This window comes from Protopterus annectens, chromosome 11.part0 (genome assembly GCF_019279795.1).
Source record: "Protopterus annectens isolate FY-2018-M chromosome 11.part0, PAN1.0, whole genome shotgun sequence".
Lineage (NCBI taxonomy): Eukaryota > Metazoa > Chordata > Ceratodontiformes > Protopteridae > Protopterus > Protopterus annectens.
Window position 1 is genome coordinate 955319862 of NC_056745.1, and position 27961 is coordinate 955347822.

Genomic DNA, 27961 nt, shown 5'->3' on the forward strand with positions numbered 1-27961 from the left:
CTTATCTTTTTTTTAATGTAACATAGGCAATTTATTCCTCAAGGGCAACAGGTACTTCATTTGTAGATTAAACAATGAAATATTAAGTTATTTGCTAGCAGCAACCTCTTCATTAGTTACATATCTTACAGATCTCTTTAATGTGGAATTATTTAGATGACTTTTACTTCCGCAGAGATTGTGCATATTTACTGACACCGGTGGATTGTAGAAGTTTTAGTAGAGTTTTATGATGGAAATGTTGTGAATTGGGCAGTTTTGTCATTATTGGTTCATGCATTTTGTTTCATTGCTTACTGGAAAAATGTTCAAAACAATATAGTTAAAACACGCTCTAACAAGTGTGCTGTATTATACAAGGAATGTAATTTAATACAGTCAGGAAGGTGTATCAAAGAACACATGTATGTTTCATGTGCAAGGGACCTATGATTTGAAAACAGCCCAAAGGTAATCTTCATCCGCCAATGGCCAGATGCATTTCCTTTGAATGTGGGTTTCAATGCTGTTTTAATGAATGTGAGTTTCAAGAGCAGAGAAGTTTTAATGCTATGTCTATTTTCATTGTGAGACTGTAGTGCTTTTTTAGCAGATGTCTATTAGTGTTTGTGCTATAAAATGTAAAGTAAAAGTTTTAAATGAAATCCATATAATCATTGTAGAAGTAAAGCAGTATGCACATTGTAGTGTTTATTGTAAATGAGGCAAAATAGCCAAGTAATGGGATATTGGAATGGCTGCAGGGGGAGGGCTGTGTACAGGGGGGCCCCATTCGACCATGATTTTTGTGAGGGAGGAAGGACGGCAAACTCAGACAGTCCTGGGCAGCACAAACTCAAGCTGTGCCACTGATCAGTAGGCCATGGATAATGACTTTTGGAGGCCTAGCAAACTATAATATTATTTTGCTAAGATTAAAATATTGCCTACCATTAAATGCCCTACTTTTACCACAAAACCCACATACTGCAAGTCACCAAAAACAGAATCCTAAGGTTCATCTTCTTCTTCCTTCCCATTGAACATCATTGCTGCATATTTCAAAAAAAAAATAGTCACCATTTACTACAGGGTCTGGGCTGGGGACCATATTTTGGTTGTCTAGTCTTCAGTTTGCATTTGAGAGTTGGTATCCTTCAATCCCATTGAAGTGGGTGGGGTTACATAATTATGTACGCAAATTTTATGTTAATCAGTACAGAGATTTGTACCTATTTTTCATGGGCCTTTGTCCAGATTTTTGATGTTTCCAGGTTGAGAGTTATGCATATTCCCCTCATTTATTGAGGGGATAGTCTGTTGACTAGGGTGTGGCAAATTATAGATGTATCTAGAGATGAAACTGGATTAGAGCAGTTGGAAAAGGAGGATTCATTAATGCTACTAAGTTTCACAATAAGATTTTTAGTAGAGTTGTGTGGGATTGTTCTACTTTGGACAATTTGTGGAGAGATTTTTTTTTGAAGAACCCAGGAGGTAAAAATCTAAGAGTGGTCACTAAGGGAGTTAGAAAGTGCATGTAGTAGTTGTATTTTTTAAAGTATATTACATCATCAAGGAGTGTGAATTTAGTGGTGATAGTATTAGGCCTAGTCCATATTGACACCATTTGTGAAAGATTGTGTTGCAGCATTTCTGTTGAGTTGTAGCTTACTAGAGCAAAGGAAGTCACGTTTTCTGTTTTTTTTTCCTCTCCCAAACACCATAATTGAATTACCACTTGTGACATAGGCAAATTTACAGTCATATTAAAGTAGTCCCACTGTAGTTAACATAAACATTTTACTTCACCTAGTCAAGGTTTTGTGGTACTAGTAGAATTAGTTGCTGATCTTTAGTGTGAAGGATAGTGCTTGGTGTAGCTTCCAGTTCTGTTGCAGAGAAAAGGGGCGGAGTGCAGACAACAATGATGTATAATTTACTGAAAAATTCTTTATCTTTTTCTAAAGAATGTCATTGTATAAATATACTTTAGTGTTCCTCCGCAGATCATCTTTGTGGAAATAAGGTTTTAAACAATGCACTTGCTGACACTTTCACAGTACTTTGTTCTTCCTTCCCCTTTATTTTTGTTGTTGTTGTTTCAAGGGAGCTCATATAAGAGAAAATGTGATATATGCATGTTTTTTGGGAAGTGGGGGAAGAGGTGGTTAAGAGCTGGCTAGAGTGTTTAGCAGTTTGAACTTCTTTTTTTGCTCTGCAGGTTGGGAAGTTGCTGGAGATCATATCCAGAGTGCAGCAGGAAGCACAGATAATGACTACCTCATTTTAAATCTCCACATCTCTGGATTTAGGTAAGACATAGTTGAAGAAATAGTGTTGGAACTGTTATTATCTTGTTCATCTAATTTTCTTGTTTTGCAATTAAGTTCTTCAGCTTTTGTACAAGGACACTTTTTTATTTTTTTTTTATTTTTGCACTTTGATAAATGTAAGGAAGAGTGCCATAATATCAGTACCCAGGTTATGTACCTGGAGCTGCCAACATCAGTGTCTTTATAAGGAGTATTATTTAAAGACATTATGGCATTACATTGTGCTAGGACCCACGGTAGTGGTGCTGCGGTAGCGTTGTCGCCTCACAGCAAGACGTTGTCGGGTTCGATTCTCAGCTAGAGCGTCTTCTGTGTAGAGGCATGCATGAATGGGCATGCCTTCGTTGAAGGTTGTGCATCAGGGCTGGTAACTCGGCACATAAAAATCCACTACCAAACATTAGCGGACCGGAGTTCCACTGTGGCGACCCCTAACCCGAAAGACACAACAACACAACATGGCATTACATTGTGCTCCTACAAAGGTACACAGAAACTGCAAGCACAGCGGTCTTTCCTGCCCATCCTAAAACTGAAACACTGAACTCTGTGCTAATTAGTATTTTGCTTTCCTGAGGCAAAACTAAATAGATTTACAACACAGAAGCACACAAAGACAGGGAAAAAGTAAAAAGACAAAACATGTAAGATACCTAGAGAGCAGAGCTAGACATTAGGTACACTTGGTGAAAACATAAAATAAATGCTTTCCTAAGTGTGTGTGTGTGTGTGTCTTGCCCATCCTAAAACTGAAACACTGAACTCTGTGATAATTAGTATTTTGCTTTCCTGAGGCAAAACTAAATAGATTTACAACACAGAAGCACACAAAGACAGGGAAAAAGTAAAAAGACAAAACATGTAAGATACCTAGAGAGCAGAGCTAGACATTAGGTACACTTGGTGAAAACATAAAATAAATGCTTTCCTAAGTGTGTGTGTGTGTGTGTGTGTGTGTGTGTGTGTGTGTGTGTGTGTGTGTGTGTGTGTGTGTGTGTGTGTGTGTATGTTGGGAGGGGGGAACTGAAGTAAGCAAAATAATACAAAATTCTGTATTAAGTTCTCATTCACAAAGGAAAGAACCACCCATGCAGCCTGAAGATCAGCTTGAGAATCATTAATCTATTATTTTGTAAACAATTTATTCTGGTGGTAGTCATGGCAGTAGCGAATTGAACAGATTTCCCAATCCTCAGAAATTCTTCTCAGGTCATTGTGCAAGATCATCTGGCAGGATAAGAGCTCTAAATTGTATGACACATTTTGCATGTTCCCTGGGTCTACCTCCATTTGGCTGTGTCTTATGCTTCTTCCAGTGGAGGTATCCAGGTGCATTATCAGTAGATAGGCAAAAATTATAAACTCACTCCTCTCAACCCAGAGATGTACTGTTTATCTTCCAAGATCATGTCAGATAGTGACAGAAAGAATAAGTTGACAGATACAGAGAGAGAGAGAGAGTAAACTTATCTGAGGTACAACAGCACCTCATTTCCACTACTTGTGACTTTCACCTCATCCACTATATGACTGTAGGTGAGGATAGATCACAATTCACCCACCCTCTGAGAGTTTTACCCTTTACCTCCACTCTCATATCCACTATCACCATCCGGTGCAACGTGTGTAGCACTGCTGCCATTCATATTGCTCAACTGTCCCTGATTTTGTTGGCTATCCCTTATGTTGCCTCTTATTTTTTGCCTTGTCCCTCATAGAATTTTGATTTTCTGGTAAATCATTGAGAATTGCAGTCAACAATAATGCCAGACTGTAGATTTTCTTACTTGTTATTGTTAGATGCATGTTGATGAAATCTATTAACTATTTAAGTGACTTAGATTGATATTTACAAATTGTCCCACATATTGGGCCTTTGTTCATCCATTACTTTTAGCTCTAGAAGTTAAGAGGTATACTTCACAGCTGCTCTGTTCTAGTCTCCTGATCCCATATACCCTCACTCCTGAGCAAGACCACAAACTTAAGATATTTAAAATTTGGTAATTGTTTGAAATATCAGGACCCTCTTTAGTGAGTCCCATAATGTTGAGAGTGAATGGCCCCAAAAAAGACTTAAATATGCTAAGTCCAAAAGAATGTCACTTTTCTCTGAGATATGAAAATCTCAAAGTTTTTTATATTAGTTTGTTATGTGGGGGTAGGGGGTTGAGGGGCTTGATCCCCTGCAAAAAAAAAAAAAAAAAAAAAAAAAAAAAAAAAGAAGTTTAAAGGAGGAGAGAGATGTTCAGTATTTGGTCTTCTGCATTTTTGTTTGCTTTTGTCTTCAGAATATTGCCACTTGACATTAGAAGTGCTGAAATTTCAATAGAGACTTTTTTTCTATAAGAGGTAGTTATTCCCACCTACTATTTTCTGGGTCAGAACCATGATCTCTGACTTAGAGGTGATGGTTTTCATCCCAGCCATTTCATACTCTGATCACTTAAAGTCAAGAGAAAACCATGTGCAGTCCTCATGTCAGATGCTGGGATTCCGGCGTGTAGCTCGCAAGACATTTGCCTGCGAGCTACATCGCCAAAATCAAACGGCTGCATCAGCACTTTGCTGTAGTGCAAAGTGGCTGAAAAGCATAGCCACTGCAACTATACTCAATGGACGGGCAGCTGCAGCCGTACGGGCATTCCTTCTTCTCGTGCAAGGAATGCATTTATTTAATTATTTATTTATTTTGTTGTCAGGCTGATTATAGATTATAGTTGCAGCGGCTATGCTTTTCAGCCACTTTGCACTACGGCAAAGTGCTGATGCAGCCGTTTGGTTTCGGCGATGTAGCTCGCAGGCAAATGTCTTGCGAGCTACACGCTGGAATCCCAGATGCTGTCCAAACCTGGTTTTTAGTGTCCTGCCCATGAAAAATCATAACAGAGCAGGAGATGAGACACTCACTTAACATGGTACCAGCCATAAACACAGTTTGGTCAATAATGTAATTTTCATACCTCAGCAGTAAACATCCAAGGATCTACAGTTCCAACAGCCATCATGCTTAGCAGCAGTTAAATCACCCTGATCTAGGTCATGGGAACATGGTTTGAATCACTTACCAAATTATAGTAACACTTTTAATATGTTATATCTTTCAAAGTCATTGAAACCCTTGGCAACTACAGTAGGTTCTAATCTCTTTGTTACACCCTTTATGTTCATATTGAATGAAAAATGATAGGGAAAAGAAGATGAAGAAATATTAGGTAGGGATTCACTTAAGGCATGAAAAAGTTATAATATTTAGGCATTTATTTTAGAAAAGTTTATCATTTATATACCCTAGAGGGTCATCCTCTTTATGACTATAGGAATCATTGTGATATTAATTTTCACTCCTTTGCAATTCATCATGTGGTAGTCTTAACAGAAACTTCTCTGAAGTTAACAAAATGCCTAACTTTATCTTAAGAAACATTCCTGCAAGATTCTGATAAATACTTACACTCAAAGTAATTAAGCACATCCTGCCTAGAACTTCATTTTGTTAGACTTGGAGAAATTGATGTTAGTTTTTTGAATGAAGAGAAGCAGTTACCCTCGCACTGACTTTCAGAGTACTTAATGCATTTAAATGGCTTAATTTATAGACTTTCCAGAAATGTCTGTAAGTGAATCACTGTCAGGAGATTGTTTTTTGCACCATTAATTTTCTTTAGTTTTTACAGACATAGTAAAAAATGCCAACCACAAAATATCAGAAAGCTGCAGAGATTAAGTTATGACTTCCTGTGTAATGCTTTATTTTTTTAAAATGATTGATAATTCATTAACAAATTGAATAGCATGCTTGCAGCAAAGTAAAAAATACTACTTCTTAATTAAGAAGAGTATAACATGTCCATGTAGCTAGAGGGATCCCAAATACAAATTTAATAGAACATTAAATAAAATGTTGATTAAATACATGCGCCAAAATGTTAGGTAAGCAAAGTACTATGTTAGCTGCCCTTGCAGGCTTTTTTAAGCCTAGCCAGTTTCTCCTTTGTGCTCAAAGTAACCTATCCAATTTGGTTAGAGGTTGACCTTGTGCATCCTGTGGTCATTAATTACATATTCACCCCTAAGGAGAATAACTGGGATCATACCATAGATAGTTTGAGGGGGCCTATGCATGGGATAAAGCATTTAGGAGCTGCCTATGTCCATTATTAGTACAGGGGGCAGTCCTGGGGTATATTTTCTGTTTCCCATCCATAGACCCCAGTTGCACTTGAATATGGACAGGAATGAACTATTTTGTGTGGGCAGGAGGTCTGTGAGATACACCTGTCCCTCTAAACCTTTCTGTTGATGTGCAGAAGAGGTTTAGATCCCTATCCCAAATATTTCTAATGCCATTTAACTTGCTGATGTGCAGTAAATCCATCAGTATTACATCAGAGGATGTCTTGTATGCCAGACACAGGTCACCTCATATCATTCTGTTGGATGCTGAGTGTAGTGACAGAGCTTTGAGTTAGTCCATGTAGAGCATGTTGTGTAAGCCTTGTATTCTTTTAGTAAGGTATCTGTGTGGGCACTCTAGTTGTTTCAGGTGTCTGGACAGATACATGCCAAGGCGGCATTTTTTTAAATGGCTGGCCTTATGAGGGCTGAGTAAAGGGGGACAATGACATCCCTAAAGCTAGACACAATCCCTTAGCTTCTAAGATGTGTAATATAGAAGGACTTTCTTACAACAGTGAACACATGTTGGTCAAAAGGTAGGTCACTATCCACATAAGTTCCTAAATCCTGAACTGGGTCAACTCTTAGGGGTGTATTGCCAATGTGGTAGTTCCCTGGTAGATAACTTCCCAAAGAATACAATAATGCATTTTTTGGCATTTAGTTTCAGTCCATGATTTTGACACCAGTTACTTGACTGGGATAAATCTTCCTGCAAAATGGCCAAGACATTTGGGGATCAAAGACTGCCATTAACTTGCAGTCATCTGCAAAGTAAGTCAGCTAGAGCCTTATGGTACTGGCTTTTACTTCAGAAAATTAGATACCAAACAAGAGATGTGCCAGCACAGAACCCAGGGATTCTATTGACGCCTCTGTGGAACAGTAGTATTTAGTAGTGAAGCAGTAAATGGCAATCAGGTGTTAAGGTTAAAGTATCAGATTAAACACACACACACACACACACACACACACACACACACAGACATATATAAGGAGAAATAATGTGCTTTCCCAAAAGCAGTTTCTAACTAAAGTTCTTCCATCAAGGTTAACTATAGAATCCATTCAGCACTCATATAGACAGCAGAACACTGCAAAGCAATTCATTTTTATATAATAAAAAAGTACTTCTGTATAACACAACTTGGAAAGAACACCAAGTCCATATTCACTGATGCATATCATTGAGGAACTAGTAACAAAAATCTAAGCATCAGACACAGAAAAACCTTGACACAATAAATGCTACTTTATTACAGAAATTTTCCCCTCAAATCCAGATATTGAACCTTTGTCACAGACACAAGTCCTCACAATTCTCTGTGAGGAAGTAAGCATATTTTGGCATTCAGGAGTCATCATTGTAATAGTGAAGTATAACATATCTTATCTGTTAGGTTAATAAAATATTTATATGTACAAAAATGTCAGTTACTATCTGAGAAGAACTGCCGCTTTTTTTTGTCTGCTTCAAGAAACTTTTGTGTCCATGCCAGCAGGTTGCGTTAGCTTTTACTCCACACAGTCAGTGATGTGTCTCTCCTTGCTTTTACTAACTTTGCACATTGTAAGAGAATAGCAGAGAATCAGGAAGGGATATTTAGCTAGTTTTCACCTATGACCAAATACTACTGGTGTATTCTGAGCATTGGAACTGTCACTGAAAATGGATAGTACCGGTTTGTTTTAAAATATATGGGAGGCATAATCATGCATGTATTGAATGTTTCCTCATTATGTGTACAAATTGCTGAACCATTAGCAATCTAACCAGAGTAACACATTAAACTCCTGGCTAGCAAAGTGCCATCTTGCATCCTGGGCACACTGGATTTTCTGAAAAAGATTAAAGAAGTGGAAATAGCAGAAGATGTGATCCAAGTAACCACTGAAATCAAAGCACTCTACACCATCCTACCACACCAGTGTGGCATTAACACACTAAGACACCATGGAAAGGCACATCACCACACTCCACACATTTTACAGAGCTACTGGAGACCCTACTGGACAACAGTTATTTCACTGTAAACCATAAGCACTACAAACAAACCAAGGAGATTGCTATGGGGGCAGCCATGGGCTCCACTCTTACAAATACCACACTGGCCAAATGGGTGAACAATCTGGTATACTAGTCAGACATCTTTCAGCAAGATGAAATGTTACCTATGTTTTATGAATGGCATTTTCTTCTTTTTGGAAGATGCACAAGATAGGTTTGAAGAATTCTTTAGACACATCAGCAACTGTACATTTACCATCCACTATAGCAATGAAAAGGTCAACGTCTTTGGCCTTTCCATTTATAAAAATACAGGGTCTGGAAAGCTGAGTCATCAGTTACCGAGGAAACCCACCAAGGTCATACTTCTGTTACAAGCATCCTGCATGCACCCCCAGATCAGCAAGAACATAATTTTAGAATCTTAATGTCACAAGAATCACAGAAGACTTAGAAAAAAATTCCTCGATAAAATGGAAGAGCTCCAAAAAGGCTTTATGTAGAGAGGGTATGAGATGAAACTCCTCAAGAGCATGCTTGACCCCATTCGTAACATTAAGATAAGAAAGTAAATCACCATAAGAGAACCCCAATGGAGGATACTAGAAGAATTCTAAAGCCTGATACAAACTAGAAAGACTGAAGACTTGAAAAGCAGCATGACTGTAAGAGATACACAGTATATAAAAAGATACTCTGAGGCATCATAAAGGGGAATTGATCCCTCCCACACATCCTAAATGACCAGCCTAGGTTTGTGTACAAAAAAAAAAAGGCAAGAACATCAGGAACTACCTTAAAAGCAAAGCACTGTAATCCAGATAAGACATCACTAACATTTAAATGCATTGGATACAAGCTTTGCCCACTAATGAGTGGCAGAAGTTACTTTGTAGGACACATTATTTATTTTATTTATTTATTTTACATTTGTTGACCGGGAGAGTCCAACTGGATTAAAAGTCCATTTTCAGTGGAGGCCCAGGGAGAAAAGCTCCAAGAGAACAATTTTTTTACAAAACATAGTTTTAAGGACAGACTTTTGACATACAATTTCCACAGAAGAGACTTTGACATACATATTAACCAACAGATAGGATACATTCGTTCTCTACAATATAATATTACATTTTAGAAGATATTCTTAAGTTTAGGATTCATGTGATAGATTTACTATCAGAGTAAAAGCAGAGAGATGTAGAATAAGGCTCCGAGAGAGCAGATGATGCTCGCTATAGTTGAGAAGGATAACAAATTGATTCACTCTATGTCTTCACCTGGTTTTAGTTGAGAAGGATAAATTGATTTACAATATGTCTTCTCCTGGTTTTAGTTGCTTATGGAGAACTCAACATTGCTGGGGTAGTTTTCCCCAACTCCTGGAGAGATGGGATGAGCAGCAGATTAACAGTCCTAAGTGGGTACAGTACTATGATTGTTTGGCTTAGTAGAGTTACTTAAGTTAGGTGAAGTGTTCTAATGAGACATTAGCCAGGGGGGATACAGGATCACAGTCGATTATGAGTTTTAACAAGTTTATTGAACTGTGATGGGGATTTGTCAGTTATGTGGGCAGGAAGGGAGTTCCAGGTTTTTGCTATACAGTGGCTGTAGACAGATTTACCAGCTTCATTGTTATATTTGGTTACTTTGAGGAGGTTTTGTGTGCTAGACCTCAAGAGCCTGGCGGTTGTATAGGGTTGTAAAAGATTTTGTAGGGCTGGGGTGTTTTCAGAGTTATGTATTATTTTGTGGGCTAGTGATAGTTGATTGAGTTGAAGTAGTAGTGGTAGTTCTAGCCAATTGAGTTTTGTTTAGGCATTCACAGTGATGTGTTCTGATGGGAGAGGTTGTAGCGAATTTGGCTATCTTATAACAACTATCAAGTTTGTTTAGGTCGGATTTGCAGTAGGGTGGATAGTAGGTGAGTCCTCGCTATTGTAGTTTTGGAGTGGTCAGTGAGGAATTTTTTATTGCGATACAGTAGGCCACGTTTTTTATGTACTTTCTTTATGGTTATAGAAATATGTAGGTCAAATCTAAGGTGATTATTTATTTCAACCCCTAAGAGTTTGGTATGATTTGTGGGGGTGATTGTGGTCTTGTTAAAGGAGGAGATGAAGAAAGAATCAGTTGGAGGTGTGGCTCTGTGGGAGATAAAGAGTACTAGCTTGGTTTTACTTGGGTTCAGAATGAGCCTTTGGTTTTTATTCCAAGTATCTGCTAGGGAGAAGCATTCTTGTGTTGGAGTGAAGGATGTCAATTGATTTGGCTACGCATATTATGGTGGTATCATCTGCATATTGCACTGTTGAGGCTTTAGGAATACTGTTTGGGAGCTAATTGGTGAAGAGGGTAAAAAGAAGTGGCCCCAAGATGGAGCCTTGTGGTACTCCTGGGGAGACTGATGGGAGGGGGGGAGTTGGTTTTGCCACATAACAGCTTGTTTCCTTCTTTCTAGGTAGTTTTTGAACCAGGAGATGGCAGGGGTGGTAAGGTTTAGAGTTGCTAGTGAAAGGGGTAGTTTATTGTGGTTAACCATATTGAATGCTTTGGACAAGTCAAGGAAGGTGACAGATGCAAAGGGTCCGCTGTTTCTGTGAGTATTGACACGGTTGGTGAATTCTGTTAGTGCGGTGGAGGTGCTATGGAAGGGTCTAAAGCCATGTTGTTGTGTTGCTATTAGATTATTTTCTAGGAGATATTTCATTAGTTGCTTGTGTATTACCCTCTCTAAAGTTTTAGATAAAGGGGGTAGTATGGCTATAGGGCAGTAGTTATTGACTTCCATGGAGGTTCCCCCTTTATATAGAGGGATGATATGTGATATTTTCCATAGCTTGGGTACTATACACTCAGAGATGGATCTGTTAATTACGATGGAGACAGGATATGATATGGCTTCTACAGCCAGGTGGAGGTATTCAGCGGGTAATTTATCTGCGGCTAGAGACGTTGGTTTGAGCTTGCAGAGTAGTTTTTAAATGGATTTGGTTGGTTCTGGGTGGAAGCTGAACTTGGGGCAATTGTTAGTTGGGGTGGGGGGTGGATTTGCAGGGGTGGGGATGTTGTCATAGGGTTGGTATATTGTAACCTGGTGGAGTGATTTCATTGTTGTGGTTACCTGGTTTAAGCCAAGTCTATGTTAGTATGACTATCTTAGGTTGATAAAAGAAGAGTAGTGCATGAAGTTCATGGACTTTGTTTAGTATACTTCTGACATTTAAATTTAAAATGAGGAGCGTGGATTTGTCTCGGTGGAGTAGGGTATCATTCAGGTTGAGGGGTGGGGCACCTAGATTTTGTGGGCCTGGGTTTGGGTGTATATCACCGCAGCTAATGAGTTGCGTTCTGAGGTAAAAATAGAGTTTGAGTAGTTTGTTTATGGTCTTAAACTTCTTTATAGTTGTTTGGGACTGATAGTGTGATGTAATCTCTGTGCATAGTGGTGAATAAAGAAGGTTTGGTAGTGATATGGGACTAGTTGAGTAAAAGGGTATGTTGTAATAATGTTAGTGGAAGTAATTTTTCTTGGTATGTGGATAAAATTAAGTTGTTTTTGGTGGTTGGTGATAGAAGTTAGCAGTGGGAGGGTGGATACACCTAGAAGCAATAGTAAGAGGTGTATGTATGTGGGTTTGGATAGTTTGGGCATGGTTTGGTTTGGTCATGAGTGAGAGATCTGCTTGGGATGGGGTGTGTGTGGTGGATGATGAGAAGTGTTTGTGATTGCAAGGTAGTTAGATGGAAGACTGTGCTTTACAGGATGTGGAATAATGGAAGAGAAGGAAATGGGTACAGGGGTGGGGCAGATTCAGTGTTTGATGGTTAGCATGAGGGGAGTGGCTAAGATTAGTTGAAATATAGCACTAGTGAGGGCGGATGGGAATAGGCGGCAAGGAGAGGAGCGGAGTGAGCCCGAGCGCAGAAGGGCTAACATTAACTCCAATCCCTTTGGCCGGTGGGCTTACTTGTTTCTTGTCTTTGTACACCAAATGTATCTTTTCACTTGTTAATGTTTACACCAAATGTGTCTGTATGGCTGTATTGTACTAGTTTAATTTACTTATACTTATGCAGTCACACTGAAAATGGTCTGTTGAAGCTTCTTCACCACAAGCAGGCCAAAAGGTAACTTTCAAAATGGCACCGCTCAAGGAGACCCACTAATATAGACTAGTTAATGTGCATGGGGGAGGAAGGATTGGGGAAGGTATAACCAGGAAAAGCAGGTAGAGATCTGGCCCGCCCCCTCACAGAAGACTGCAAAGAAAAGCAGGTGTGCACACCGGCCAAAGCAATGATTAAAAAATAACTAGTAAAAGTAACAAATGAGCTGTAAAAGGAAACGTAAATAACCAGTCACAATGTTTAAAACATAACTGTTAAGGACCACATCTACTAATAACAAAAACTGTAACTATCCCGTCACCTATGCAGACTTGTCTGGTACGTATCCTTATTAAAAAGTGTTTTTCTTGGCTTGCAATAACTGAGGGAGAAAAAGGACCATAGCGGTGGTTTTATCTGGCAATGTTGCAGTTGTTGGGGGGGGGGGGCCCGAGCTGCGATGATGCAGGTAGACCAAGTGTGTTGCAGGTGTGCACACTGAAAAGGGTCTGGGAAAGCTTCCTCACCACAAGCAGGCAAAAAGATAACTTTCTGACCACATTACTGACTACATTACACACACAAAACACCTATTCACTACCAAAAGTAACTGTAGTGGTAGTGAGTATGTGGTTTACAGATCCCAGTGTAACAAATTCCCAGCTTTCTACACTGGAAAATACAAAAATAGCTTCAAGCACAGGATGACACAATGTTCTGACATACGATTAAGGGTTTTAAAGAACCCACTAGAAAAGTACTCCATGAAACATGAAAAACACTACTGCTTCACCTTCCACATGATCAGGGAGATTAACTTCACAAACCAGATGGTGATTGTGACTATCTGGAGAAAAAAATGGAGTTGAAATAAGACTAAATACCTTCTCCTACCCAGGGCTCAATGAATTATGTTCCATTAGAAGTATCCTAATCTTAAGGAAGCTAAACACCAGGAGGTGCTAACCCCAGTACCTATAAGGCCCCATTTTCCCTGCTGGCCTGTGTTACTTTGTGGTCTACAGATCCTTATGAAAACTCAAGACATACTACAAAATGTGATAAAAAATATAAAAAAAACACAACAAAGCACAAACTAGATGATGGCACACAGAGTAAAATGAAAATGCACAATATGAATTGTGCACAAAAACATTTAAAGTATGAAAGTAAAGTAATGTTATTCACAAGGGACCTGCCTGTCAATATCTCAGTGACTCATTTTGCCTTCTGTTATGGGATTACCATGTGTTGAATACTTTTGTAGTATAGATCAGATGAAGGGATAACCATTGTTGATGTACAAGAAAAATACCAGTACATATGTTTATTGCTGCATTAAAGTCTACAAGATTGCACAAATCTGATCGAAGACTGAAGGAGTGCATGGATATGTTGAAAAGTAGACTTAAGTCGACCACTGATTGAGTCATGTTGGAAAAGAACTCTTTAAAATGTTGTTAAAGAAGTCCACTTGTATTTTGTTCAAGGATGAAAGCCCTTAAACCTATTTTATATATTAAACATTTCTGTGCATGATTCATAATTTGTCTTTTGATTTTACTCTGTATGCCATCATCCAGTGGACTTTGTTGTGTATTTGCTATGGATCCTTGCCTCTTTTGCTCTTTTTATGGCTTTTTTGCATCCATTAGCCAGACTGAAAACAATACTGCCCCAACAAGCATGAATGGATGCAGATGGAGCACAAGAATTCTCCTCTTCCCACTGATTTGAAGGAGCTCCTCAAAGGAGCAGAAGTACTACTACCCTTCCTCAACCATCCACATGGCGTCAGATGCTGTCAGTTGAACTTTCACTGTCAGGTGAACCTTAGATTCTGACAATACAACATTGCAGAATCCCTACACATCTACTCATCAAAATAAGATCATCATGAACTAATAGTCATAAGGGTTTATATGGCAGTTGCTGCAGACTTGACAACCATGGTTTTTAGTATTTAGTTTTCTGATACTCCACACACACATGCATGCACAGGGACCTCATACTTGTGCCCCCCTCCCCACAAACAATAACAGTCAGAACTCCATAAAAGTGGGCTGCATACTCACTAGAGATTGGTGTACTAGACTTTGTTGCACCATTTTTCTGTTACGTATAAAGGCTATAACTATGATTTATAACTCTCAAGTTTCCTGGCTGTTACACCACAAGTCTAATGGCAAGATTGATACATTGGTCAGACATTTTCCTAATGGTTTACTGCTGACATTAATCTGAACATAAGTTTTCAAAGTATTCAACAATCACACTATTGCTGATTTATTTAAGTTTTCCATTTTAAGTGCTTATTTGATTTTTGTTGTACTAAAAGACGTAATGTGTGATATTTATTTATTGACAATTGATTAATGTGAAAGACCGAATGGATAGGAGCCCATTTTTAGCGGATGCTCTGGGAGAAAATTTCCAAAGAGTTACAAAACATTTTAAGAACAATAATTTTACAGTCTTCAAAAATAATGCAAACAATCTACAGTTTAAATAATGATATCAAATTAGACATAATATCAAAACATTGGTTAAGAATAGATACAAGTTGTATGACAATGATTTAATATTTAGATAAATTTTAGGTAGTTTATAGAGACATTAAAGGTAAGTTAGTATAATACAAAAAGGAACTGCAATATGAAGTAAGAGAAAAGCAGGTTTCTGGTAAGGAAAGCCAGAGGAGAGAAAATTATAGTGAAGAAGTGAGTGAAGAGGGGAGAGTAAGGAAGTATAAGGTATGAATAGGTACTTGTTCACATTTGGGGATATAATTTATCCCAGTGTTCAGCAAGAACATAGCCAACGTTTGGCTAGAAAGACTTCCAGAATGGTTTTGAAGGATGGGATGGAAGGTATTGACCTGCTGGACATACAGGTAAGGAGTTCCAGGCCTTACAACATGGTATGAGTACAGAAAATGCCCAGCAGATTTGATATGTTTGTGGATAGACAAGAGTTTTTGGTCACTTGATTGTAATGACTGACTGGGAGCGTTGTTGTGTAGAATGTTTAGTGGCGGACAAGAAGATGGATGTTGGATAATGTAATAGGTGGTAAGCTGTTTTTATGTTACTTGATGGGGTAGTTCTAACCAATTTAGGTATATATTAAAGATACTTGTGATGAAGAAGTGAGGAAAATTCAGATGTTGGTTAATGGAGTAATACAGTAGCCAGGACCATTTGAGGGACAGCTCTTGCAAGCCTCTCTCTCTCCACATACCTTGCTGGCAAAATCTAGGGTGTTTAGGTAAATTAGGACATGCACAATACCCTATAGCTTTTCCATCACATTAATCCATATGATTGGCTCCTCCTATCCAAATATTTAACAAGAATTTGCATACCAGTAGCTACTGTGCCTCCCTGCCCATATTCCAACCAGGGTTTCATGCTGTATAAAATGAGAGAATTGCAACTGAATGTATAATCCAAAAATAACTGAAGTTGTTATTTTGATAAAGGTGCTGATTGCTGGAAAGAACAATAAAGGTGTTTTGAAAATAACATGGATTCTCCGCTTCTGCTTATTTGACTAAGGAAGATACTGGAAAATAAAATTTAGATATCTAGTTGATTATACTACAGTAATTCCACTCTGTTTTTAAATTACTGTCAATACAAACAAATAGTATTTAAATGTTTCTTTTAATCTAATAGATGTCTGGAGCTTTTCTCCTTGGGCTTCCATTGAAAATGGGGTATCCTTCCCAGTTGGACTTACCTGTTAACAAAACCAATAAATAAAAAAGCTAAGTGAAAGAGTTGATTCAATGTCTATGGTACCCCTCCTAATTGAGCTTTTATATTCATTTGGTTTCTTAAAATATTAATCTTGTTTTTACTCTGATTGCTGAAATTCTTCTAGGTCTGTCAATAAATTGTTAAAACCTGTAATTGTTTTCAACCTTTGTTCCTACTTTATGGGCAGTTCCTGTCATTTTCCAGCTCATCTCCTCCTCTGTGAAGAAATTCTTCCTTCCACTTTTTGTGAATTTTCTTTTCTTCAGTTTTGGTTGTCACTTTATAGTGTTGAGATGTCTTTTATTTAGAAGAAAAAAGTATAGTCCATCATTTATTTCATCTTTGTAAATTGTATATATTCTTTTTAATGATAAGTTCACAGGAACATTAGTAGAAACGTACTTATTGAATGTCTGAAGTGTTATAATATGTTTGGATATAGTTTACAAGAATTTTAAAAGTGATTTAATTGCAATAATTTATGATTGTATTAGAGATGTGCATTGCTTTGAAAGTGGAATTGTGTGCAAATATGCATTCAGCCTTTGCATCATTTTTCATATATTAGTTCAGTTTTTTTCCCCCCTTATGACAATCCTAGGTTTGTGTCTGAAACATTATGTTGATGCTAGGCATTGGTAAAGTTATTGAAAGCATGATTCTCCTATAGACTATTTCTCAAAATATAGTTTTAAGGTTATTTTATCTGTGTTCTTACTCATATTTGCTTTTCCATTATGTATAGGATGATGTATTTTTTCTCCTTGTATTTGTAGACCTCCGGCGGTGAGTGCCAATGGGGTATCAGGTAATGAAATAGGAAGAATATCCTTTATTTTTGAGACTATCTGTTCTGCTGACTGCGAATTATACTTTATGTTGGTAAGTAACATTAAACCCAACTGTTAATGAGTTGAGCTAGACAGGCCAAGAAAAAAAAGACTATCAAAAGAGCCTTAGTTCTGACTTATTTTAAGTATCAAATTATTGAATGTGTATTTAAAAACTGGACTTTATGCATTCTGAGTACAAGAATGAGAATGCATTGTTACATTGACTCCATCATCTGATAAGGTTTGAATGAATTCACTTTAGGCTGCATTTCTGTTGGAGTACAAGTGTAGAAATATACACTTGCAGTGTTTGTTTGAGATAGAGGACCCAATGCACTTGCTTGAGCCATTCATTTTAAGGAAATACATCATGCATTTGAAAAGGGGATGATTTTCTCAGTCTGCTTAAACTACTGGCTGCATGTGCCACTGTTGATTACTGAAGCTTTATAAAATTACAAAAGAGTTTGTTTCAATAGGCTTTGCAAATTCTGTTGTAAAAACTCTAGCTTATCTGGACTCTAAAAAGGGTGTTGTGTAAGAGAAAAAGATTGTACAAGTTTCTGCTGAGGCTGTCTTCAACATCCTGCTCTCCCATAAGGACTTTTTGATAGCAGAATTAATACACCCAGCCTCATGATATACCAAAGTCTAATGTCTCAAAAGTACAGTTCAGCAGCACTGTCACTCTTCCTTTTCTGTACGTCAACATTTGGTAACAGAGAAAATCTGAATAATGGTGGAGAGCTAACGTTTCAATGAGCTAACAGCACTTTTCCCATGTTTGAGTAATAAAGTGGCTGTTCACTAGAGCAGATCTCTGAGTAATCCACTTTTTTGGACCATAAATATTTTTCTGACCCATAACACCACAAATTAAGCAGTAGGTAAACATCTCCATTGAAGTGAAACTAACATTTATTCAAATAATTTACAAACACTATTGTTTCTAATCTTGTTTTCAGTTGATGTTATAACACTTAAACTTGCATATTTCAGTTTTCCATCATCTTACCTATTTTTATCAAATTGCTTTATCAGTATGTCAGACTTGCACTTAAGTTAGTATTTCAGTTTCATGTATTTCGTTATCCATTTCCAGTAGTCATGTGATGCCAGTCACATCATACATTCTGATCAGTTTACCTTGAAGTAAAAGTGCTTACTATTTTATGCTGATGACCCAGTATTCACGCCAACCAAACTCTACATATTTAGTTTTCACAAGCATTTGTTATTGCAGAGGATATTTAACTTCAGCTGTTTCCCATAAAATACTTTTATTCACTTTTTATTTGCTAGTGCAGGTTCACTAATCACCAACACAAGCTGAAAATTTCAAAACAAAAACTTAATTTCTCTGTACTTAAACTCACGATCTTTCCAGGTGCAACAATGCCAAAAACAGTTAACATAAATAATAAAATAAGGTAATAAAAAGATATCTTTTCAAAAATGGCACATGTACCTATATAGATATATCGATATATAGGTATGTCACTTTCTTCAGTCACAATATAACATAAAAAGTAACGAACACCACATGTTGATCTTCTCCCAGCTAATATAAAGTTAATGTCCAAAAAATTCTGTCTAAGCAATATATTATTCATTGTATTCATTTAGATAATCTCAGTTTAACAAAACAGTTTTATCTTAACACCAAGGTATCTCAATACACCAGTCAAACTTGCATATCCTCTTAGATAACTGCTGTTCAGTAAAATCCCATCTTTAAGTAAAATTCACACTCTTGCCCCAAAATAAGAGCTCATTCCACTGGAAAAATATCCCAATTAACCAATCAAAAGGTTCTCAAAGATACCCACAGCATAGTAAACATTGTATTCCCCTTATATCTTTACATTCAAACTTATAAGCACTCATACCTAGCTAGATATGGCCACTCAGTAGAGTCAACCCATTTAATTTTAGCTCCATTTTGAGTTTTTACACACTTACAAAGGCACACTTTGGACAAGACCCTACATAAATAACTTCACCCACTGACTGGGTATACCCAGTAAGTAACATGACACATAATGAAACACAGTTTAAAATGCACATTAAAAAACAATACAACCTAATCATTTTTAAACCCTTTATGGATTTTCTTAGCACATTTTAACATCTTGCAAACAAACATTGCAACACTTTATTCAACTCTGTAGGACTACCATCTGGTCTGCCATCTAAGTTAGTACTAAACAAAAATACACTTACTTTATATAGATTGTTTTGTAGTAGCTAAAGGAACTTCTAATTTCATTGGGCATACTGGGAGAAATATAACTAATCATGCTCAGTTATACATGTATCTCCTTTGAACATTACTCTTAGTTAAACACATTTTAATAGCATGCCTTTTAAGGTAATTTTTGTAGAAAAATATGGCCATTCACTTGTCTTTAACATAGTCCTCCAGCACGGAAAAAGTTATATGTCTACCTACGCTTAGGAAGGAATTCTGACTACACCACTTGCTGATTGTTTTTAAGTTTAAACTGTAATATATCATACTCCACTATCCTGATATTGTAATAGTCAAATATCTCAAAGTGTCCTTGTATATTTTGCATGTTATTAATAGCCACACCTTTTAACAATAATCATTTATTTGTCTGGTCCTAGTCATATTTTTGCCTTACACAAGACAATAGCATCAGCTCCTTAAAATGTTTTACTTGTTATTAGGAAGCTTTAATATCATACCATCTAGAGCATTCCATATATTAAACATGAAATATTTACATTTGTTTTTCATATTCACCATTATATTCTAATACTTCATAACCAGACTTAATCAAGCTTTATTCTACTAGTCCACCAATGTTCAAGATACTAAAGCTATTCACAGTCTTGTCAACAAACAATTATCCTGCTACACCATACTTCTAACATTACTCAAAGTTTCCAAAGAAATTATGTTGTCATTCACTGTACACAGATTGGGATAAAAAGACTCTGTTTGCAAAAAATATTTTTCATGGTCCCCAGCAATCATGTCATAGTCATCAGTCAATTTACTGGGTGCCGTAGCTTCCTAGAAAATGGTTCATTTTTAAAAGTAGGATTCAGTACATTGATTATTAACTAATTTAGTCAGTAGCATGTGGTTTGTAATGGAAACCTCGTTTAATTAAATAATTCCCAGAGACCACATGCTTATCACCTGATTTGAAAAGTATTAAAAGCTTAATGTATTTATACTAGGGTCATAACAAGAGTGTGGTATGACTGTGATTGACAGATAGTAGGACAAAGGATCCACCAGAGGTTCAGTGACATCTTTCCATGGAATAAACTGGCTTTGGAAGGGGAATAAATCATTTAATCCATCAAGCATAAATTTTTCTGATATTTTTCTGCTGGTGTTATAAAATGTTGTCATTAGTTTTGGGGAGAATTGGGCAGCTAAGTAATCATTGCTTCCATTCTTGCTGGGGATAAGAAGCCAATATCACAATCTCTATGTACATTAAAAGGCGAAACAAGTAGGCATGATATTTTTTTGTACAGATCAATGGACAAGCTATCACGTTTGGGGATTTGTTATTGCTAGTAGTCTGAATTGCACTTATAATGTAATCCCACCATGGAGCAGTTGGGTCTTCAAGCTTACTAAGATCATATCCAGTGGATATGGCAGGTTATGCAGTAGACATTTAACAAATATTGATTTTTTTATTATTATGGGTTAATAAGTATGGAGACATAGCTATGCAGAATTGTATAAACTCTGAATGAATAACCCCAGTCACTCACATTAATCCAATTAGCAAGTTTCATCAAATTAATTCATTTGTGTGCTTATTGATTTTGAATTTTTAGGTAAGAAACTCACTGCGTACAAACAAAGCTGTTGTAACTCCATTCTAATCCTGCTACCTCTATTTTGGCTAGAATCAAAATTTTCAGATTTTTACTTGAGATTCCTTATTTATGCTGCATTATTTGACAGATCAAGGAAAGTTAGACAATGCACCTCTGCTTAAGTAATTTCAGACTACATTCTAGCTCTGTTATAGTTTTTTCTTCATCTTTTATTTTTTGTCTGTGAGCAACATTAATAATAATAATAATGCCTCTCTTCAGGCAATATTTGAGATTTCCCTTGGAAGACTAGTGTGTATAAAGGTAAAATCCATTATTTAGTTGAGAGCCTTGCTATTCAGTGATTTATCTTTTCAAAGTAATGAGTTGTATCTCCATAAGGTTGTGTTATTCATGTCTCTAAGACCATACTTGTATAGTAGCATGGGCAAAAAGAAGTAGGTTATGTATTTTAGAGTCTAGAACAAGGTCTGTACAGGTGATAAGAAGAAAATGATGATGATCCAATCTGTTTCTCATAAAAGTATTGTTGGAGCAAAGTATATACTTTTTGACTCTGGCTGAAGAGCCCTCCAGACATCAGAGAGGCATAAAGAATCCAGTCATGTTGTTACCTGCTTGGCCTTCTTTATATCTTCCTCCAAAAAACTCTGAAATGCAGGTTTTCACTGAATACATTATTGGAATCATCTCCCATCCCAGAACTATATCTCAGACTACATATCTGCTATACATTCAATACCTTTGTAAACCAGTCATTTAAGTGCATACATTTAAACCATAATGGGATCCAAACAGTGCATTTATCTTGGAGATTAAGAATATTCTCATTACCAAAATGGCTTCCTCATCAGACTACTTATTCGTGGGATTCCAAGGACCTTTTTTTAACTTTGAGCTTAGCTATTTCAGTTTAATTTAATTTCTTCCATTAAAGAGAAAATCAGCATTGGCTGACCTGAGTGTGTTGTAGACTTTTCAGTTGTAAACGTAATCTGTACACACATTCCATGTAACCAGTGGCAGCTGGTGACTTCAGAGGGAGGGAAGGGGCTGCAAGGAAGCAACTGGATGGCTAATGTAGGTACAGTTGGGCTACATTACACTAAATCAGTGTTCCATTTACATTTGATCAACCAGTGTGAGTCATTCACATCCCTCCACAGACTGCTTCATTACCTACAAATTCTAGACAGATTGACTTTATACACCTCATATTTTAAACACAGTTAACAGTGAAAACCTCGGACAAAATGAATCCTTAAATAAACAACTCTGTGCCACCATGCATTGCAGACTACTCTCTTGTACCTTGTCTTTCCCTCCATCCTGTCCCCTCACCATCTAGACAGAATTGTTCTTTCTTGTTCCTTTCATTTTGTCTTAATCTAGCTTTTACTTTCATCTTTTCAATACAGGGAACAAGAGTGTCCTGTAGTAACTGTCAAGGAAATAACTGGATTAAGCCAGGAGTCTGGAGGCCATTAGTTTCAAGAAGTCATTAGGTTCTGGCTGCCCAGAGGTATATTTTAGGAACTTCCCGCTGTTATATTTTGATCTAGTGATGGCTTAAACAAAACACAAATAAGGATGAGAATGTGGTCTCATTTTTTTCTTTCTAGGAAGAAATAAGTTCTACCTAAAATTTAATGTTCAAAGCTGACAAAATAATAAACTGAGAGGATAAATGTTTGTGAGAATATATATATCATACTATGAATAGTGCCTACATCCTTACTCCCCCAAAAACACAGTCACATTCTGTGTACCCACTGTTAGATTATTTTTTTCGTACTTTCAAGCAGTCAAACTATTAGTGCATCCTTGTTCTCCATGTCCTTCATAGGGTCTACCTACCCCTCCTTTAACTGCCTGGACTTGGTCCACATTGTTGGAACCATCAGGTAGCTTAAGGGGGTCCTGGCACCAGATGTCATGCTGTCATGGAGATATTTTTATTTTATGCCCTACTCTCAATTCCTTTCCCTTGCTTGCATCCTCTGGTTTGCCCAAGGGGTAGACATGCAATGGGGGACTTGCTGGAGTATCATCTCATCACTGCAAGTGCTCATGTAGAGTTCTCACCCACCCTTCCCTGGACTATGCCCCCTTCTGTGTTGTTGACCTCAACTAGGGAATGTCCTGATGACTGCCCTTCCCGTAGGATAAGCATTTCCATCTTTCCCTGCCAGTGCCTGAGATGCTTAAACCAGAAATCAAACTTGGGGTCATCTGCCCTGTGGGTAAGAGCATTATCAATCTCTGCCACAGTACTGGTGCCCACTTGTGTTAAATTGGGATGAAAGTGAAAGAACAAACTACCCTAAGCATATATTTTATTGTTGCCTTCTTGCCTCACCTCCAAATAACAGCTGCTTTCTGTGTACCTCTGAAGTTAGGCTAGTAAAATCATGAAAGAAAGACAGCCACAGTAATATATCTGACAGCATGCCTCCTTAAGCCTGCCAACAGAAAGATAGTCATCTGTATACATCTCTGATGTTTGTTGTTAGGAAAGAAAAAAAAAAAAAGTTATCCCAGTAAAGTATGCCTGCTTGCTTCTTTATGGTGCTCTATCCCTTGCCAAGCTATAGTGACCTTTTGTAAAAAAAAATGCAATGAGTGTGATTGTGTAAAATGTTAATGACCGCAGTATCCATAATGACCATCTGTGGACATCTCTGAACAGGGCCAGTTATACAGTAAATGGGGCCCAGAGTAGATTATGTCAAAATCCCCATATACAGCCAAGAGTCTTGATGGAGGAAGTCAAAACATCTAGATAAAACTCACACATGTGGAGTGAGGACATGCAGACTCGGCATAGAGTGAATTGCTGACAAGTAATCAGCAAAGAACCAAGCACTGTGAGATTATAGCAGTACTTGCTGTGCCGCTGTGTCAGAGATCTGTTGCTATCACACACATCCTACCCATACTTCCACAGTAGCCACTTACAATGTACAGTGTAGATGTTTGACTGTGATGGAATGTGAAAATGATTATGGGCACCTTGATACCTCTAGATACACTACAGCATCTACTACACAGTCATTTCCATCCACAGCACTTTTAACCATCAAATGTAGCCATTTTGGCTATGAGCATCTCAGATGTCTGTGGTAAAAATATCCACAGTGAAGTATTCCAGCTAGTTTCATACAAATGCATACTAGTTCTTCAAAGCCAAAATAATGACTGATTTACCCAAGCAAGTTATATCAGTATCAGTCACTTTCATTCATAGATAACCGCTGTGCTCAGCAGTTGAAATAACTTTTTGTTGACTCTGCACAACTCAGATGTCTGTGACTAAAAATAGTGGACACAGACATTCTTCCACAAACAGCCCCTGTACCCAGTAATTATAACCATATTGTGGATTATTACACCTTGGATACCAGACGAGATGTCGTGCTGTAATAAAATAATAATTGGCCACAATAATTTATTCTGTTGTCTTGCCACATACCCAGAAACGGATGTGCCCACAAATTAGTTACTGACTGTGCACCTCAGATGTTAGATTGTAATCAAATAAATAGCTACATTACTATATTTTGTCTTCCTTTCATAATTCTGAGACTTTTAACAGTGAACCATGGAATTATTAAAAACAAGTATGACAGTGCTGTTCTCCCTTTAATTTTATTTTATTTTTTTTTGCAGGAGGTAGGCAAGCCCCATTGTGCTTTCTGATGTGGGGGTAGTCCCTCACACCCCTCACAACTTGTATATGTCAACTCTGTGATCATCATAACTTGGAGAAAAGAAAACACCCCCAGAAGAAGCAGTCTCAGACTTTGTATGTGAAGGTCCACATTTTCACTCATTCAGTCTGTTCCAGGGCTTTCAGTTGAGGGTCTTGGAATATTAAACTGTTAACATATATTTCAGCTTTTTGCTGTAATATGCATACAGAACAACTCATTGCAACATAACATACGCAGACACAATGTCAGATGTATACAAAAGTATATATTGTGGTACTGTTATATGCTAGTTGGCTGCCAGCAGCAGCAGCACCATTCAGGAGAATAACAAAGGGGAATCATGCAGCAAACATTATCTAAAGTAAGTTACAAAAATGCAGTTTATTTCCCTGTACTCAGACTTTCAGTTTCATTCAGGCTGCCTCAGACAGTAGTCTGAGCCAACACAAAACTTCTCCTCATTGTTTTACATAGCAGCCCAGCTGTCCTTCTTTGATGCACTGTTTCTCCTATTCTCAAACCAACAGGAAGACATTTAATAATGTGCAGTTCCTTTATTCTCCATTTTTAGTAGGGATAATGATGGGCAGTTTTAAGCTGATTTTGTTTAGGCAATTTTACTCTAATGCTGACCTATGCAAACCTTGTAAAACCTATGGCCCCAGCTCTTGTCATTTATGAATGACTCACCTGGCAGCTTGTATATTCATGAAATTAAACAGTAGTCCAACCAAGTCCCTGTATTAGAAATCAAGGAGTGGGGCTCATAAAAAATATATTACTTAGTTTTTAGCAAATTGTGCCAAGTCTGACCTAGAAAGAAAAAGTTAGGACTCGTTTGAATTAAGCAGTTTTATTTAACATCCATGCATTTTAAGTGTGCAGTATTATCTTTAATCTGCTCGAAGTGGTGACTCCCCCATAACTGTGACAGTAATTCATTCAGAATGCATTAAATGGAGTATCAAAACAGTACAGAGGATGAAGTAATTGATTAGGTAGAATGTGCTATACAATTAGAGGAAAGTCTGTGCTCAGAAGGGGGTTTTACTGGTAGTAAAAAATATAAAATATATTATTTTTTAGGGTTCTAAAACCTAGGGCTCCACCCCAGTTTATGGACTGATAAGGAAGGGAGCTGATGCTCAAAATGTTTTGTTTGGTACAGTTTCCTTATTCCCCTTCCCACGTCAGAGTCAACAGTTCTAAAGGATGTGGAAGGTAATTCCATATACAGTTTAGTCTTAGTGCATATAGTAAAATGTCCCAGCAGTTGCTAAATGCATATGTGCTGGGCTAGGCTGTAGGAACTTCATTTAAATGGAGCTCCACAGTGACAAAGCTCATGAAAATAACCATGCCCTTGCTGATACATGACTTGCTTCTGAAAGAGCATTCCAGTAGCCAAGTTCATGAAGTTTGTTGAATTACTGCAGCTTATAGTATAGGACTGATCAAAAGACTTTTCACTGTCTACGCTATCGTTTTCCATAAACCTGCCTTTAAATTCATCATTAGAATCAAGTCTTTCTCTTTTAACTGTAACCCATTTCTAGAGGGTCAGAAGCTGAAAGAAATAAGGGGGGGGGGGGGGGGGTTCCTGATGCAAGATAATGGTTTTCAAGAGGAATGGTATTCTGAAGGAGTTCTGTTCTCTAACTCGTAACGTAATGATGCTTCCAAGCATTTCTTTAGGATTAGTCAACTGACACCTCTAGATATCTAATGTTGTCCGTACATACTGTCGTTACTGATTGCAAAACCATGATACTTAAAAGTGATTGAAAGATTTCATCTTAATGCTTACGTAATAGGCAGCACAACTTTTCTCTCTCGTGTTCTAAAGAGATGTCAAATGGTCATATACTAGTTATTTGTGTTGTCGTAATTTTCATACATTTCTAATTGTCTTAAACAGTGACACAAACAGAATTGAACAATCTTAGTTCACAGCTGGATGAACAACATGATGTAATATTTTATGTGCAGTTTGATTGGTTACTGAGGTATTGTAAGTTATTTACAAACATTTACTGTGTTTCTTGCAACATTGATTCTTGCATGGGGTAATTGGCTAGGCTTAAAATGGCCCATAAAGTGCAGTTAGCCTAGTATTAATCTGTGAATCTATGAAAATATAAAGTATGGTTTGAGACTTGGAAGAGAATGATACAGCTGTAAGGATTAGATTTTGTTGAACATTTACAGTTCCACAGATATGAACATTTGTTTGAACCATAAGGATTTATTTTGATTTTTGTCAAAAGCTGAGGATACAGCCTCTGAGAGGTTAATAAAAACTTCCTGAGCTCCATTGCATACCTAGCTATATGAAAATGTTGGCCTTTTTTTGATGTTTCTGTACCTGATGGTTTCTCAGTGATCTACTTCAGTAAAAATGACCATGTCTGAGTCGAGATGGGCGTGGAGGTTCTGTGGAACCAAGTAGCTATCTTTTCACGGTCCAGTTTTAGAATAGTCCAAATTCAGTGTGCTGATCAGAAATCACCTATATACCTCTCAACTGTCAAGATTTTCACAGAATGCCCAGATTTTTGCCTCTTATTTTTGGTATGTTCCTCATAAAAATTGTGATTTTTCTGCCAATTCAGTGAGGATTTGAATTCACTAAATACAGATATTTGAATTTCAGACTTCATATTCTTCATAAAATGCATGGTAACACAAAACATTTTATTCTAATAAAATTAAAATTTTTATAAGAACTCTATTTAAAATGTGTCCATATTTTTAGGCTGTTTGGTTTGGTCCAGATTTCTTGTCCTGTGAGGTTGAGAGGTATGCCTTCCTTCCCTCTAGCCATCTTGCCAAGCCTGATGTAACACATGAACAGCTGTAAGAGCTTGTTTTCCAACTTCTGATTTGTAACTCAAGGTGGAGTCACTGTAGCTCTAAGCAAAGCTAGTATCAGAGAATGTTATGTTGTCCTATCTTGCCATAATTCTTGCTGTTTGGGTTCGGAGCCACTCTCGGCTCCAACTTGGCTGAATACTAAAGCTCAAGAGCTTCTACTGGCTTGAGGCTATCCCCCTGTCCCATAGTGCTCTGGGCCAAATCCCCAGGTATCGTTTGCTGCTCAAGCATTGAGGTTGCTGTGTGGCTGTCTCATTGGCTAAGTAGACTAATTTTGTACTTTTTCACAGTTTTCCTTCTGGTTTTAAAAAATGCGATAGATATACCCAGAAAA

At 37.4% G+C, this 27961-nt stretch overlaps 1 protein-coding gene across 3 annotated transcripts in view; it reads left to right on the forward strand.

The window, feature by feature from the left end:
* ELAPOR2 (endosome-lysosome associated apoptosis and autophagy regulator family member 2) overlaps nucleotides 1-27961 on the forward strand; it is a 1439853-nt gene that overhangs the window by 982763 nt on the left and 429129 nt on the right. For all 3 annotated transcript variants that reach the window (XM_044088347.1, XM_044088349.1, XM_044088348.1), the window contains 2 exons: nucleotides 2204-2294; nucleotides 17150-17255. In XM_044088347.1, the coding sequence (XP_043944282.1) occupies nucleotides 2204-2294; nucleotides 17150-17255 (197 nt within the window). The remainder of the gene's footprint in view (nucleotides 1-2203; nucleotides 2295-17149; nucleotides 17256-27961) is intronic.